The sequence below is a fragment of the Vespa mandarinia genome, chromosome 4 (genome assembly GCF_050613455.1).
Source record: "Vespa mandarinia isolate Hongniang chromosome 4, ASM5061345v1, whole genome shotgun sequence".
Lineage (NCBI taxonomy): Eukaryota > Metazoa > Arthropoda > Insecta > Hymenoptera > Vespidae > Vespa > Vespa mandarinia.
In genome coordinates, this window is record NC_140813.1 from 10,232,834 (window position 1) to 10,246,297 (window position 13,464).

A 13,464-nucleotide genomic window follows, 5' to 3' on the forward strand; every position below is an offset into this window, starting at 1 on the left:
TTACGATCATTTACGTAATCTAGGAAGCGTTCCGGAAGGTGTCCGATGAATTTTCGCGAACGCCGATTCGATCCTTCGCGTTCCATTGTTCTACCTGGACCTGCATACGATTTAATGCAACATCGAGAACCCATTGTACGTTCTTGGAACTCTTATATAACTGTTGTGCAAGATGATGCCACCTTTGCCGCATAATACTTCTGCTAACTTCGTCAAAACATAAATAAACACACATACATATATATATATATATATATCTTGTATAAGTATCACGTTTATCGTATGTTCAAAGAAAATGTATTTATCGATATTATCAATTTCTTTTTTTTTCACTTTTCTTTTCTTTTCTTTTATTCTTTTATTTTTACAGCAATAACGGTTGAATGTAAAGAGAAACGAGATTTTTAATGAACAAATTTTTTTTGTTCTTATTTTTGTTCTTTTTCGTTTATTTACATTCAATATTATCATTTTCAATCTACAAGGATAACATCTTATACGAATTATTTAAAGGAAATATTTTTTATATCGGTAATAATTGAACGTTAATATAGAAAAAAGTTGTCTTGCATGTCACTTTTCGATAATGTTTATCATTATCGTTCGATTCCTCAGATTCACTTTTGTATATAATATGTACCTTATTCTAAGGAGGAAGATCGCGTGGCCATTATGCAACGCTCGACGGTGCGATCCGATCTTTGACACGTAATCACGCGCGTTAGTTGCCATCGCTACCAGGATTAATCGCGTGTATTCGAGCCATGTTCCTTTCGTAACTCCGTTCGCAAAATGAGTTATGAAACGAATAGAAAGAGAGAGAAAGGGAGAAAACAAAAAGAGAGAGAAAGAGAAGGAGAAAAAGAGAGGTGGGGAGAGAGACCGTGACCCTTAATTCTCTTTTGAGAAGATAAACATCGAAGGAACCAACCATTTTTTTGGGGCTTTTTTCCGATCGATCAATCGGTATAAATTGTTGATCCTACTCGGTCGTCGGCCTTCGATGGATTATCCGATTTACGTCATTAATTGCTCGTCGGTATTTTCAAAGGATCCTCATAAGATATAGTAGTTTAGAAAAGGAAGCCTCTCGAATGATCGCGATCGTGACTAAAGAAGATACGATCATCCGATGGATCGAAATTAAACTGTTCCTATTTATCGATTATCGTTTCAAATTATTGTTGCCTGTTGTTCAATTACAAACATAGTTCACGATCTTTCGTTTCGTAAGAATCTTGAGATGTTAATTCGTCGTGCGAACAAAAGAAATTATTCTGTTATTCAAATCTTCTGTTAAATCTTCTGTTATTTAAATCAATATTTTATTTAAAACTAAAGGATATTTTAGAATGAGTATATTTATGAATAAAAGATAGATTAGAATTAAAATATTTTAAAATATTTTGAGAAAGAAACTAAATAATTGGAAAAACAAAAAAAGAAAGAAAATAATCCATTAGATAGCAATCATTGTCGCAGAAGATCTTTCATGGCGATTTTAATATACTTATATTATTCATTTCTGTAACATTTAAATTCTGTAACAATTAGGTCGGGACTTAAATTGTTTAATATAATTAATAATTATATCTGAGAGTTTCGGATCTGAATCTAATTTAATGAATAAATCATATTCCATGTAAAATTTATATATTTACACATAAATTACTAATAATGGTTCTGCAGCGGACAGGGATGGACAAATAAAAATGCAATTGACAACTAAAATTTCGTTAAATTAACGTTAATAAATTACATTACAAAAATTACTGATTTTTCAAAAAAAAAAAAAAAAACCAATTGCCATTTCGTTATAATTTAATTGAATTTTTGGCTAGATACATATTTTTAAGATTATCATGATTATCAGATTAAGTATCGTACGATTCTTAATAATACTAAACGTTAGAAGATCGTTTTAGAATTTTCTATCCTATCAAAATAACCTTTTAAATTCTTACGTCGAGCGTGACTTAACATCTTTTAAAGATGATGTTCTATAACAGGTTTATTGTTTTTTTAATTACAAAATATCATATTTTTATTGGAACGGGTTATATGAAACGATATTATGAAACGATATTATATAAACGATATTTGTTTCCAATAAAAAGAATATCAAATTAATTAAAAATATTTGTAACATTGTTTTAACTTACATTAAAGATAGTTTCATAATGAAATAATACAAAAAAAATAAAAAAATAAAAAAATAAAAATTTTCGTATTATTTCCTTAATATATTCTGAGAGGCAAATATGATTAAAGATAATTTTTTTCACCATTCCTACGATTTTATTTCACACTTTTACGTATCGCGTACGTACGCCTATGCAAACGTTAACAATAGTTTCTTTATTTACAATAAATCTAACGATTCTAAGGGGATTTATTTCGATAAGTAAATGAAGTGTTACGTGAACGATGACATCATGGAGCAAAAGATTAAAAAACAAAAACGTAAAAGATGATTGTCATTGATCATGAAACTTGTACAAGTTTGAAATATAATAAATGTTCTATGTAGTTGCGAGCCAGGTCCACCAGCGGAAGCGGATTTACGCTTCGCAAAAGACGGTCACAAGAGTGAGACAGACCTCGATGTACGAGAAATAGAGAGAGAGAAATAGAGAAAGAAAAAGAGAGAGAGAGAGAGAGAGAAAGAAAAAGAGAGAGAGAGAGAGAAGATAAAGGTACAAAATACACTTCTGGATATAAGAGGAAGAAGAAAAGCGAAGCTTGATCTTGTCGTGTGTATAGCCAACGGCTATATTAAGTTTAGAGAAGAAACGATGATAGAGCAAATTTTTATGTAAATATTTAATGATTAATCGTTGATGTTCAAAGTGGTACTCTTCTTATGATCGTTGATAATGCTAAACTACCGTAATTGTCGATGTTCTTGATCTTACTTAAAGCCATTGTCATTCTTTACTTTATGTTTTCTATCGGTCAATAATGATTATTTTGTCGGAATTGATTAAACATTTTCTGTCTCTCTCTCTCTCTCTCTCTCTCTCTCTCTCTCTCTCTCTCTCTTTCTCTTTCTTTCTCTCTCTCTATCTTGTTTTTTTCTTTTTTTCTTTTAACTTAACTCCATAAAATCAACGAAACGGCAGCAAACTTTAATCAAACGATTACATAATTTACTATTTAAAGAAGAATCTTTTTGTCTCGTTTTTCGGTCGGAAGTGTAAATCGTTTTATGATGCTTTATTCGAATAAAATGGATAATAATATTGAATCGTCGTAGTAGATCGTTTTGCGATATCAAGAGTATCGCCAAGGCTAAGGTTTCTCCGATATAAAATCTTGAGATAATAAATGTAGATAACGAGGAGCCGTGAGAGATTATCTTTTTTTTTTTCGAAGATCTAAACACATTATTTTAAATTTCCACTGTGTTTTACACTTTGCTTACACATATTTGTATCTGATAAATATGACATTATATTTTTCCAAACATTTCGATATTAAGATCGTGTAATCAAGATAAAGATTGAGATTTATTTATCATTAATTTAATTTGAAAAAAAAAGAGAGTAAGAAACGTTACTTTGAAAATATAATGCGTTCGCATTATAGTTTAGTAGGCCGACTCGTTGAATTGTTGAGTCCGGTACGTAGCACGCTCGCGTACTCGCGAAACAAGAACAGGAGCAATACTGACCTTCCTCATACACGTGTTCACATAAAATATTACGATCCTTTATGCGGTCACGTTCGTGGCGATAACCCACGACTTCGTAGCCTCCTTCCAACGCCAACATATACGACGGCATTCTTAGCTATATTCCCTTTTTCTGTCTTTCTCTTTCTCTTTCTTTCCTTCTATTCTTGTTTTCTCTCTCTCTCTCTCTTTCTCTATCCTCGTGCTTCTTGTTTACCGTCACAAAAAGAATAAAAGAAACAATCTCTCAACGTAGTAATGCCACTAGAATTTCGTCCAACAACGATGATACCATGCGTCTCCATTTCAAGGTCAGTTGATAATTCTCGATTACGATAGAGATAACGGGGGGGTGGCCTGCATTATTCAAGACACACAACGACGGGAAAATGAAAGGAACGCGTTCCGCGGATAATAAACGTTCGCGTTCTTTAGACTCGAGTAAACGCAATCGCCTTTTTTTCAATTACTTACTTACTCCTGTAACCCGTGGTTTATTAATTTTCATTTATTTGTTCGCAGAAACAACAGAGAAGGAAGAAAAATTTCAAGGTCTAGTGTCCTCGAGCACCGAGATACCCTCCGTCGAAGTACTCTCGTCGAAAGCTAAGAGGGAACAGGTACTGCGAAACATTCTTGCAGCTCGAAGACGACGGATGTCGAGGCAACGAAACGGCCGTCTCATCGACGTCACTCCAAGGGATCCACCAGATATCCTGGAAGCACAGGAGACGAAGAACGAAGGAGTGTATGCTAGTGTTTCTATGGCGAAGAATGGTACCGACGATGCTGACAAGAAAACGTTCAAAGTAACGATGGAAGAGAACTTAACGACATTGATGAGCGAACGAGAGGACATAGAGTCCACAATGACGATGGCGCCAGTAACGAGCGTCTCCAAGTCCTTGGAGACTGATAATGTTCGTAAAAAAAACATCGTTTCAATGCCGGATTCCCTTTACAAACACTTTAGACCCGTCGAAAGTAACATTCCTATGGAGGACATGTCGCAGTTCCTTTATTTCGGTCAGAAACTACAACCTGAACTGCAGAACGTAACGACAGTTGGTAACGATTCGAACGAACTTGTCTCAGTTACTCCAACAACCTTGCGAAGGAGAAATTCTAGCAAGAGAACCAGCTTGTCACCGCTTACGACGTCGACAACGACAACGACAACGACAACGACAATGACAACGACAACGGCAACGGGAACGACGATTCGACCTGAAGAAATCTCGAAGGAGGAGACCAACGTTGCTTTGGAAAGACGCATGATCGAGAAGAACAAAGTATCTAAGACAACGAAGAACACGTTGCGAGACGTGCCGAATTTGTATTACAGGAAAACGAGATTGTCTGACTCGACAATTGCCACGAACGTGATCCCTAGCAAGGACATGACACAGAATGAAAATACGACAGAGCTCGAAGAGCAAACAGTGGAGCGGAGGGATGAGAACGGTGTTCAGAAGATGAAGGTGTCAAGAGGTAGTTTTCGAAGGAGCAAAAAGATGGAAGATACCGAAGAAAAAGTTGAAAACGATGATGTTACAGAGTACCGTTTATCGAAGGACGATAAGAAGTCTCGCGAGAGTAATAGCATCGACGAGAGTACGGCAAGTTCGACGACATTAAGAATCGTCGTGACGGAACCTTACAACATCGAGTCGTCGGTCAAAGACTTTTCGACAACGACGACGACGACGACGCTGATGCCGACGACGACGACGACGGCGACGACGTTGAGGACTACAACGCAAGAGACTCGCCGGCATCATCAGCAACACGTGTACGCGTATACGATAACCAACGTGACGAGACTGTTGCGCAACTACACCGGACCTGGGCTAAGCGGAGAGACTGGAGTAAGAGGAACAGGAAGAGTTGATGGAGGAAGTGGTGGAGGAAGAGGAGAAGAAGGAGGAGGAGGTGGAGGCTCTCGGAGAAGCGCTTCCAGCGAGATAACGAACGGCAGGGTAGAGTCACCGTCGACGGAGGCTTCCGCCGGTGCTGCCGGCATCAGCGAGGAACCCTCGCAATCCGCTGGACTCAGTACTGGCAGGAGCGTCGAAGCGGTTGGAAGACCGAGTACGATCGCTACTCCCTCCTTGGTGGGGGAACGACGAAGAAAAGTCCTCGCGAGCGGTGCCCACCGAACCGGCGCTCAGTCAGCGCCGCAACGCGCACCCGTGAGAATCGCGAGCGCTCTTACTCGAAACAGACAACAGCAGCATCAGCAACAGTGGTCCGATAGAGTAGCCCTCGTTATCAACGAAGGTTCAATCGATCCTTATCTTCATCATCATCATCAACAGCATAATCAACAGCATTATCATCATTATCATAATCGAAGTTTTCTTCGTAAATCAGCTAGCGCTGTCTTGCACAGCGGTGCGGTGAACCCGAAAGACGCGAGCCCGGAAGCGATGCCTTCCACGGGCACGCGAGATACCGTTCTCGTTGACGCTGACAGAAAGAATTCCCTTGATCTGGAGCGTCGAGAGGATGAATCTCGTATTGAAAATGAAGCCTCCTTGAAGGTCAATCGTACCTTTGAGGAAAAATTTACAACAAATGAAAGTTTGTCAGATTTGAAAGTCCCGGAAGAGACAACGACCGTCGATCTTCTTTCATCTTCTTCTTTGACCGATGATTATACCGAAGCTTCGATCGATAGTCTGTCTAGCTCCGATACCAAAGACGAGGTTCGGAAGGAGAGCAATAACGAGCAGCACTCCACCATAATGACTACGACGACTACGATGCCGCCGGAAGTTACGACTAGTGCATCCGTATTTCCGGTGACACCCAAGTTACTCGTTGAAACGATGTCGAGCGATAATCGTATGTTAAGCTCGAGCACGACGGAATCTATAAATCGATTAACTTCGAGCAGAAAATCGGATCAAGATAGACCGTTCGGTTTAGCGGCAGATCTTGATCCTTCCGAGATTCAAAAGATGTATAGATCGCAGAACACTTCGAGCACGGAGAGTAATACTTTGCCGAACTTGGAAACGTCCACCGTTTCGATAAATTTGTTTCCAAATCGAATTGCTCAACAGCATATGCACGATTTTCACGAAAGCAGAGGACGCAGTTTCTCAGACAAAACAAAACAGGAAGACGATGTACTTCCTATAATGCAACTTTACAACACCTCAGACATATTCAACGATAGCAGCACCCTCGGTCCTGCTACTCGTACAGTCGAACTACCCTTAGAGGAAAGTAATGTCACTAAAGACAGAATGGAGTCACCTCAGGAAGCTCCTGCTTCGCGATACACCACTCCCTCTGCTACCAGAAAACCCACCGTCAAACCCACCTCTAAATTAACTACCAAATCAACCCCTAGAACCACTATCAGACCTACTAGTACAGCTTCCAATTTCGTTAATAGGACGAGGTACAGATCGATTTATCCGAATCGCTCCGTTATATCGGATTATGCCGGTTTAGGTTATCAACCGATCGAATTCAATAGGACATATTTTGACAGTGGTTTGATCGCCGTTAGCCCACGAGAGTCTGTGAATATTAGTGAAGTGACGAAGAGACACGATGTCGACGCCATTGCCTCACAAGAGACCGTAGCAGTAGTCAGTTATATTTTGGCTACGCTCGTCGTATTTCCAATTGCCGTTGGCGTTGGACTCATTCTTAGAAGACTGATCATTAGGAATCGTAAGGTGAGTCGTTGACCTGGGAAGGCTGTCTGCTCCGTTTCACCCAACATCTTTTCGATATCTGGGTTAGCGTAGGCTTGACCCAGAGAAACGAAGAGAAAGAGAGTGTAAAAAAGAGAGGGAATAAGATGGAAAGAGAGGGAGAGAGAAAGAGACGGAGAGAGGAAGGATGCCGTAGATTTGAAAGTAAACTGCTCCACGCGAGCGAAAGTAGTCCGAGCTCTTTGGATTCTCTTTTCACCGAGTCGTCGTACTCGAGTAGTATACAATTAACGTGGTATAATAATACTTATCACGTTGGAAAAAAAAAAAAAGAAAAAAGAATTTCTGTCATTTCGATTTCCATTGTTGTCATCATTAACAGCTTTTCGTCGTGATAATGTATGAAGAAGATAAAAAAAGGAAAAGAAAAAATAAATCAAAACAAAAAAAGCGGTCATCGCGAACTAACGCGATTGCCTTGCCTTACGAAGGATTCTCGATGAATCATCGAACATACGATCGAAGATCTCTCGACCCGCGATTATGGTCACGAGAGATTTATGCCCCTTACGGAGTCGCGTACCTTTTTCGATTGATTCCATGAAAAAAAAAAAAAAAAGAAAAAGAAAAAGAAAAAGAAAAATAAATAAAAAAATCTGATGATAAAGATATTTTTTTATTTCTTATTTTTTCTTTTCTTTTTTTTTCTTTTTTCTTATTTCAAATCGCTTCGAGCGAATAAAGAAAAACAAGAAAGAAAAGAAATGAATTATTTTCTTTCTTTAAATCACAGCAGCTTCTTAAGATGTTATGTTTATTATTATCATCCTTTGTTAGTCGATTTATTTATCACTTCGAATTTACGTCAAACTCTACGTCTTCTCTCGTCATAATATTTGCATCTTGTTCGTGGCCGTAACGTCACCATCGGATCTTTCTTTCTTTCTTTCTTTCTTTCTTTCTTCCTTTCTTTCTTTCTTCCTTTCTTTCTTTCTTTCTTTCTTTCTTCTTTCTTTCTTTCTTTCTTTCTTTCCTTCCTTCTTTCTTTCTTTCTTTCTTTCTTTCTTTCTTTCTTTCTTTTTTTCTTTCTTTCATTCAACGATTAACGTCGATGATGATTTACTTATGCAGGTGCTTGAAGAATCGGACACGTCATCCGAGATAAGTTATAGGAAGGACGCTCTTAATCTCGAAAATGGGGATTTTAAAACGTCCATCGAGAAGGCGATTACAAAGCTACCGAGGATACAACATTTGGTAAGAATGATTTATCTACCACTTTGATAAGTGCCCAAAAAGAAAAAAAAAAGAAAATCTATTCCCTATCGCGAATTTAAATCTTATTATTTTGCTCTCGTTTTTATTTATCTGTCCTTTCTTTTTCTTTTTTTATCTTTTTTCTTTTTTTTCTTTTTTTTCTTTTTTTTCTTTTTTTTCTTTTTTTTCTTCTTTTCTTTCTTTTTTTTTTTTTTTATTCACCCATTCAGTGTCACGAAGCGGAGAAACCACCGCCACCTCCGTCGCAAGAATCCAGATGGGAGTTTCCTAGAGATAAGCTTAGGTTACAGACGGTCCTCGGGCAAGGAAACTTTGGACAGGTAAGGCATTATATGTTTTCTTTTCTCCTCGTACGAAAAGCGAGGATAATAAATCGTCAGAGAATCTCGCGGCGCATATAACTACATACATACATGGGACGCGTTTTTTGTAACGCGTTAAATGCTCGCATAAAAAGGCGAATTTTAAGGAGAATATAGAAATCTCATGAGTATCATCTATACATACGTATATGTACATATAATATATACATTTAACTCTTCTCGGTAATAACGAGTATATGAATCTTTGAATTTGTTATTTTATGACGATACAACGATTAGTCGACAATTATTATTGATAATTTTTATGTTAATACTATACGTTAACATTTATAAATTATTACGTTCTATATAATAATTGAATAGGATCCATTTAAAATGTAAAACATTGAATTTTTTTATCATTTGTTAGGTTTGGAAAGCCGAAGCCGACGACTTGACTGGTCATCAGGGTACAACGAGATTAGTGGCTGTTAAAACAGTGAAAGAAGGTGCTTCGGAACGTGAAAAAGAAGATTTAGTACGGGAATTAGAGATCATGCAACAGCTTAGTAGTCATCCGAACGTTGTAACACTTTTAGGTTGTTGCACCGAAGAGGGTGAGTTTTTTTTACAAAAATACATGAATTATTTATAAATTAATTATATCAATGAATTAATTATTAATTAAAAATTCGGTATACATATATATATATATATATATATATATATATATATATTAATGAGGATCTATTCGTTACGTTCTCATCGATGACGAAAACATCATAAAAATCGGATTTTAAATCGCAAAAAAATTCCTTTTCTTTCGCTTGTCTGTATTGGCAACGTATAAAAAAAAAAAACGCGAATGGCGCATCTTCGATAATGAACGGGTATCATTTATTTTTTCTCTCTCCCCCCTCTTTCTCTCTCTCTCTCTCTCTGTCTCTATTTCTTATGAATCTTGATAACAGCATAGCAAGCTTATAAAAACTACCAATACTACTATCAGCTAGTACTAATACTATAACATTGTTTACGTTTCTCATTGACGTAGATGTTTTGGTTTGCGAAATATGCTGATCAAGCTATTAGGCTATCCTTCTGCATTCTTTCTATATTATATGCACTCGTTAATAAAATTTATGATTTGGAAATTTATAAAACTAGTTGGTAAACAAAATTTCTCACAGTCAACGTAAGTCGTCATATTGCTGAAAAAGAAAAAGAGAAAGAAAAAACAAATGTCGAATTAAAAGCAAATTAGTTCGACGAAAAACGTTAAAGAAAAGAAAGAACAAGAGGAAATAATAACTGACTTTGACGATAAATTCTGATAGAGACAAATTTTCTACGAGCTATCATTAAGTTTATTTTTCTTATTTTCAACATACACAATAAGCGCCGATCATTTGTGTCGCATTTGATTATTTTGTAAATGAAAGGAAGACGAATCGTCGATGTTCGGTATCATTAATTTGTAATTGATTAGTACTTACACGGTATGTACGTAATATATATATATATATATATATATATATATATATGCATACATACATACATACATATATGTGTGTATAGATCGCGCGATGCAATTCTATAAATTTTTTTGTTCGGTAAACAAAACATCAAGCTCACATACTTTTATTTTTTTGATCTCTTATTCTTTTTTTACATTAAATCGAATTCATTGACTTTTTTGTTCTGTTCCTATCCTGTTCGATGTTTATCCTGACGACCCTAATACATTTTTAATATAAACGTACGTACTCTCATGTATGTCAAAGGATGCGAAAATCCTTCAAAGAGAAAAAAATCCTCGACATTTCCATTACTTCACGGTGATTAACTTGTCGATAAAGAGAAAGAGAAAGAGAAAGAGGAAGAGAAAGATAGAGATAGAGAGAGAAAGAGAGAGGGGGGAGGGGAGAGAGAGAAACATTCCTTTCGTTGACATATGGGCGACACAACTCTTTTTTTATTCTCTGGAATTTAATGATTTACACGTGATCAACATTAATTAAGTTATTATAAACGAAAGGTTGACCGACCCGTCGTTTTTTATTATTTCAAGAGTAATTAGTTTAAGATAATACGAGAGAGTTATACTGGTAAACAATTTTTTTAGATCATATTTATAATATTATCATATTGTCGTTTTTCCTGTACGAACTAAAATATTTTTCAAAGAAATTACTCATCTTCATCTTTGTGGAATTCACGAGAGAGGAAAATACGAAAACTAGTATTTAATTTTTTCGTCCTTGAAAATTTAATCGCATGCATTATACGTATTGAAAAGCGTAATGTGAAAAATAAAGAAAATCATTATTCCACGCTCGAAAGATGGATTTATCGTGTCACTTTATCGCAGATAGATATTACAGAGTGATTGTCTTTTATTTTTTCTCACGAGTCGATCGTTTGATCTCTGATGATTTTGTTTCATTGTTTCATCAGTTGAGACATCAAAACTAAGGAAGAGAAGGAGTAAGATCTCGATGAGAAGAAGAATAAGAGGAAGCTGGAGAACATTATATACGATGCTTTTCTTCTTTCTCTCTCTCTCTCTCTCTCTCTCTTTCTCTCTCTCTCTCTACTATCGTCTTCTTCATCGTACGTATAAATTTCTATGTGCGTTCCTCGCACAGATCCTCTTTCAGTACAATACGTCAGTTAAGCATATTTTTCTTTATCGAAATTCTTTTCGATCAATTTCTATATTTTTTCTTTTTCTTATTTCTTTTTTTTCATCTTAAAAATATAAAAAAATTGACAGAACAAAAGAAAGAATTTTGTTATTTCTTAATTTTCGTATCACTTCTGAAAATCGAGATTGCATTTGAGATCGGAGAGAATTTAAAAATGTTTTAACGCAATTAAAATAATCGCTACTCCCTATTTCGGCTCTTTAGCTTCCGCCGCGGTAGAGTTTTTGGTTGAAGCTCAAGGAGCGTGCCTTGTCGGACCCTTTTCGGCGCACAATAGAACGCGCCCCCGACCAGCTCGGAGGGTCCGTCGCAGAAAATTTACGACATTGTGGTTTCGTGTCCTCCGCATTTATCCTTTCGGTCTCGACGCCAGAGGATGAGGAGGATGAGAGAGAAGGAGTTTGAGAGGAGGAGGAGGAGGAGAACGAGGAGGAGGTGGCTTCGTGTTTTTCTCTTCTCTTTTTTAGACTTACGACGGCGTCGCTCTTCTTCTTCTTCTTTTTCTTCTTCTTCTTCTTCTTCTTCTTCTCTTCCTTTTCCTTCTTCTTCTTCTTTTTCTTTTATAGAACTCGACGTATCTCTCCGACAATAAGATGCAACCCAACGCTTTCATTATACCCATTTATCGATCAGCTCTATACTCCGATGATATTTCAATTTACAACTCGATCGATTCTTTTCTTTTCGATTCTCGTTAAATTCTTTTTATTTGTTCGATAAAAATGAAAAATGGGAACTCTTATGAGACATCGAAATTATATTGAGAAATTCATTAGTGTTTTTTTTCTTTCATATATTTTTGCTTCGTTCATTTTTCAAGTGCATACATATGTGCGGCGCATGTGTTTACGGAACTCGAAATAGCAACTCGAAAAGTTTTGTTTCGCCTTAGTAATATTTTCACGGAAGCTGTTTATCTTCTTACGTGTTACACTCGGTACACAGCTGTCGATACACAACGCATATGTAAATATATACATATAAGTCTTAATATTTTGCGATAATGAAAATTGAAAATTTCTATTTTGTACGAGAAATCAAATCGAGAGGTATATTATAGCCTTATCGAATATTGTTAATCGAATGCCGCGATAAAACGCTTAGCTTGCAACGAACGTTTATTATTTTCCATTTCTCTTGGCTATTGTTTCCTTTTCGTACCATATCGGTATGTGTACGTATACGCGAACACGATCGTTTGATTAAATACGATGCTACACGCTTTATGCATCAATAAATGCGGTAAATATTTTTTAATAAATGAAGAGGAGTCGCAATGTTTGCGAATTATGAGCATTGCTTGCGGTAAGAAATCGTAAGTGAAAACGTTAGGTGTCTCTATATAATTTTGTAAAAATAATTCAATATATTGCACAACTAAACAAATCATGGTAATTTCATTATTTCAGATAAACGTAAAAATAATTCGTTTCGCTGGAAATATTTGTTGTATGAGTAAGATAAAAACTTCGAACTTACAACAATTCTACTCATTTTTTGATTACTTAAGAAACGATAAGCAAGAAAGTAGTACAAATGAAAAGAAAAGAAAGTATTTGAGAAGCGAAAACGAAGCAGTTACATATATGCCGATGACACATGCACATAAGTATGTAAATATAACTCGTTGAATATTGTACGTTGCTGAGTTGTACCAAATATTATGATACTTGCGAAAAGTATTTGCTTGCGTACAGTAAAAAATAAAAAAGAATTGGGAAGGGTTCCTTAACAAACCAAAGTTATTAGAAGGGGGCAATAATGCTGCTCTAATGTGAGAGTTACGACGACGAGGCACCAACATGAAACGGTCTGGGACGTAGTTGGTC

General features: G+C 36.3%; 1 protein-coding gene across 3 annotated transcripts in view; it reads left to right on the top strand.

Moving 5' to 3' along the window:
* The window catches only part of LOC118443073 (uncharacterized), a 130,804-nt gene that overhangs the window by 110,587 nt on the left and 6,753 nt on the right, over positions 1-13,464 (top strand). For 2 of the 3 annotated variants that reach the window (XM_085656744.1, XM_035869529.2), the window contains exons 2-5: positions 4,196-7,368; positions 8,479-8,604; positions 8,835-8,945; positions 9,358-9,544. In XM_085656744.1, the coding sequence (XP_085512870.1) occupies positions 4,196-7,368; positions 8,479-8,604; positions 8,835-8,945; positions 9,358-9,544 (3,597 nt within the window). Of the gene's footprint in view, positions 1-4,053; positions 4,115-4,195; positions 7,369-8,478; positions 8,605-8,834; positions 8,946-9,357; positions 9,545-13,464 lie in introns of those variants that run through there. The other variant, XM_035869531.2, reaches the window with a different exon arrangement.